This window comes from Colletes latitarsis, unplaced genomic scaffold (genome assembly GCF_051014445.1).
Source record: "Colletes latitarsis isolate SP2378_abdomen unplaced genomic scaffold, iyColLati1 scaffold0013, whole genome shotgun sequence".
NCBI lineage: Eukaryota > Metazoa > Arthropoda > Insecta > Hymenoptera > Colletidae > Colletes > Colletes latitarsis.
Window position 1 is genome coordinate 12,404,597 of NW_027488368.1, and position 3,756 is coordinate 12,408,352.

Consider the following 3,756-nt stretch of genomic DNA (forward strand, 5'->3'; position numbering starts at 1 on the left):
TTCCACCCACTCTCAAGACGCATTTGTCGTCGAGAAAAGGGTTCAGGTTTTTTAAGGGAGATCTTGCAGGAATTTCTCGGCGCTTTATTAAGCACTGGTATTCTTCTGCAAAATGCGTACGCTGCAAATAGCGTGCAATTCTTTCTGTTGCATGCTGCAGTTCCGACGCTTCGACGACTTTTGCATCGTACGACCTTCGTTCGCCGGCCAGCGCTCTCCGTAGACGGAGACAGTAGGCGGTTACACGTAGTAGTTTACTCCATTGGGAAAATCGGAATACGAAATCCCACTCTTTTTCCGGAGTTACTACGAGGGTATGCGATACGCGTTTACCCTCTTCGGTCTCGATGGAAGCGGGCATTTTCGGCCAATTTTCTTCCGCTTGTTGAAGCCACTTCGGTCCAGAGATCCATAGTTCCGACTGAAGGAGTTCCGCAGCTTCCACTCCACGCGAATTTAACTCCGCGGGATTGAAGCGCGTAGGAACATGACGCCATTCAGTGTTCGGAAGCGAAGTCTGGATTTTCGACACTCGGTTGGCAATCACAACCTTCCAGGTCGACGCATGCTTCCTCAACCAAGCGAGTGCAATCGTAGAATCTGTCCAGCAGATTACGCGGTCCACTTTCAAGGAAAGTGACCGTTTTACGTGCATCACAAGCTCGGAGAGGAGCACAGCCCCGTTCAATTCCAGAACGGGGATGGACTGCGTTTTGATCGGAGCCACTCGCGTTTTTGCCATTATCAATGTCGTAAAAACGTCATTGCTTGTCGTCATCACGCGTAAATAAGTGACGGCCGAATAGGCTGCGCGTGAGGCGTCGCAGAATCCGTGCAATTCCACGGAAACTGTGTCTGCTCCGTATCGGACCCATCTAGGAAATTTTAATTCCTTCAAGCTGCTCCAGTCTATGCAAAACGTGTTCCACGTTTTTAGCGTATTTGCTGAGATTTGGTCGTCCCACTGGATCTTCTCCAGCCATTGGGGCTGCATCAAAATCTTTGCCCGAATTACGACTGGTGATAACCAGCCGAGCGGGTCGAACAGCTTGGCAATCTCCGAGAACAAATTTCTTTTTGTCATCGGTGACGCAGATGGTTGAAACCGTTGCAGATTAAAATAAAAATAATCTCCAGACGGTATCCATCGTAAACCGAGCACCTTTAGTTCGGTATCGTCGAACAAGGTGAGGTCTACGGCGTGGGAGTGAGCGTGTTGGGGGATGTTTCGCAGCAATTGTGGCGAGTTTCCGGCCCACTTTCTCAACTCGAACCCACCTCCTTGCAGGAGCTCGCACACTTGAGTGCGAATTTTTTCCAGCAAGGGTTTGTCGGGCGCTCCCATGAATACGTCATCGACGTATGTATCCTTCTCGAGAATAGGAGCGGCGAGAGGAAATCTATCTCCATCCTGCTCCTTCAGTTCGAGAAGGGTTCGCATCGATAAGTATGGGGCGCACGCCGTTCCGTATGTAACGGTATTTAACTCGAACGCTTCTAGCCGTTCGGTTTCGGGCACGCGCCATAAGATGCATTGGAAACGACGATCCTGTGGGGCAACTAGAATTTGTCGAAACATCTTCTCAATGTCAGCCACCAACACGTATTCATGCAGACGCCACCTCGTTAGAACCGAGGTAATGTCGTTCTGCAATTTTGGACCTACGTGTAGGATGTCGTTTAGAGAGCGGCCTCCAACCGTTCTGCTGGTCGCGTTAAATACGACCCGCAGTTTGGTTGTCGTACTTTCGGTGCGAATGACCGCTCTGTGCGGGATATAGAGCCTAGTTTTGTCAATGGGCTCGATTCGAGTCATATGACCTAAGGACTCATACTCCGCGAGAAACTCCGAGTATTCCCTTCTGAGGGCCACGTCGCCGTCCAGTTTCCTATGCAACCTTGTGAGAGCGGAGAGCGCTATGTGGAAGGAACTTCCTAACGCTTCGTCCGGGCTCGGGTGATTCAAAGGTAACCGGACTACAAAACGTCCCGTTGCGTCCCGCGTGACGGTTTTTCGGAAGAATGATTCACACTCCTCCTCCGCCTTGGTCCGCAGCGAGGTCGAGGGAATTTCCTCGGTCTCCCAGAACCGCCGAATCGCGTAATCAAGCGATTCGAGGACGGTGCAATGCAGCGTCTGTACGGTTTTCTGGTTTTCACCCGCTGCGTTTATCGGGCCGGATATGATCCAGCCAAACACAGTTTCTTGGGCGATGGGACCCATTTTTCCTCCGCGTCGGAATCCCGGTCGGATTACCTGTGCATACAGGTCCGCCCCAATTAGAATTTCAATATTCCGATCGTCCTTGGGGTCCGGGTCAGCCAGCGTTAAGCCACTGAACGCGCTGTGATCAAGCGCGTTCGCCGACGGTGCACGGTAGGTCGTGATTTTTGGCACGACGTACGCGTTTGTACCACATGTCGGTTTGATGGCTGTTACCTCAGCGAGACTCAACTCGACGCTGTATTTTATAATTTGCGCCTGACCGCCCCCCAAACCCGTTACCGTGGCTGGAGTTCGTCTGCGCATTAGTTGGAGGTCGTTGACTAAGCTGGCGGACACGAAAGACGATTCCGAGCCCTGGTCCAGCAGTGCACGCGCGCTTCGCGTTGCACCGTTCTTTCCGAACACTCGTACTTGTGCCGTGGCCAATACCACCGGCCTCGGTGCTCCTGTACCGAGCGCGGTACAGTGCGATGTCGAGGCATTATTTGCGGTAGTATTTAAAGCCGGAGTTTTCGTTTTCGGCTTCGACCTGGCCCATCTACGTGGAGGAGCGTTCGCACGCCTCTCCTCGCGATTATCGTACGAATTATTTGCAACCGGCCTCGTATTATTGTCTTCCCGGTTTTGCGCGTAATGCAGCAGGAAATGGTGCTTGCCACTGCACTTCGCGCATACTTCGGGGCTTTGGCACCGTAGCACTGTGTGGGTGGAGGCCAGGCATTGTACACACCAATGGCGACCCTGCACAAATTGGCTACGTGTTTTTGCCGGCAGAACCAAAAACGGGCTACACTGCAATAAGCTGTGCGGTCCGGTACAGAACCCGCACATTTGCTTTTGCGCAGGGCCAACCTGCCTCACGGCGTTGGTCCTTGAACCCCGCAGCTGTGCAGCCGTGTCGGTTTCCACAACGGTGTTATGGCTGCGCACGTGTCTCGAGGCAGATCTCGTTTCCCGAGTCCTACTATGACTACGTGCGCTCGGTTTCGTGGCAGGCGCAAGCGCAGCCTCGCGACGCTTCTCGTCCATGGAAAGCAGTGCGCGAGAGTGCATCTCGATGAACCTCCGTACGTCCTCAAACGTAGGATATTCGGTCGAGAGGTTGAGCGTTTTCTGCCACTCTAACTCAAGCGCAGGCGAGAATTTTTGCTTCGCCCAATGCGCGAGTAACCAGTCCCGTTGCTGTTCGGGCGTGCCCTTCTTATCGAGGGCAGCGAGCGCCTGTGTACAACCCACGGTGATCTGCTGCATGCTAGCCAGATCACCGGTATCAATTGGTTTTAGGAACAGGAGCTTATCCAGCAATTTTCCCGTGACCATGCGTGGGAGGCCGAAGGTGTTCTTCAGCTTCGACCATGCCACTGGAAAATTACGGCCGACGATCTCGATCGAAGCAATGGACGCTAGAGCTGGTCCCTCTAGGCAGGCATTCAGGTAATGCAATCTTTGCACATCTGACAGTCCTGCATTTCGTACGACCCCGGAGGTGAACAGGTCCTCGAAATGTTCCCATTCCTGAGGATCCCCTC

At 53.0% G+C, this 3,756-nt stretch overlaps 1 protein-coding gene across 1 annotated transcript; it reads right to left on the reverse strand.

Moving 5' to 3' along the window:
• Positions 1-894: 894 nt before the first annotated feature.
• LOC143350671 (uncharacterized) lies at positions 895-2,530 on the reverse strand. The gene is made up of 2 exons (XM_076782692.1): positions 1,163-2,530; positions 895-909 (listed from the first exon to the last, which is right to left on the reverse strand). Exons 1-2 carry the CDS (start codon positions 2,528-2,530, stop codon positions 895-897), a joined length of 1,383 nt encoding a protein of 460 aa, XP_076638807.1.
• Positions 2,531-3,756: the final 1,226 nt, after the last annotated feature.

What these genes read in the sequence shown, in the direction of transcription:
- LOC143350671 (XM_076782692.1), bottom strand. Translation starts at nt 2,530, where the DNA reads ATGCGCAGACGAACTCCAGCCACGGTAACGGGTTTGGGGGGCGGTCAG.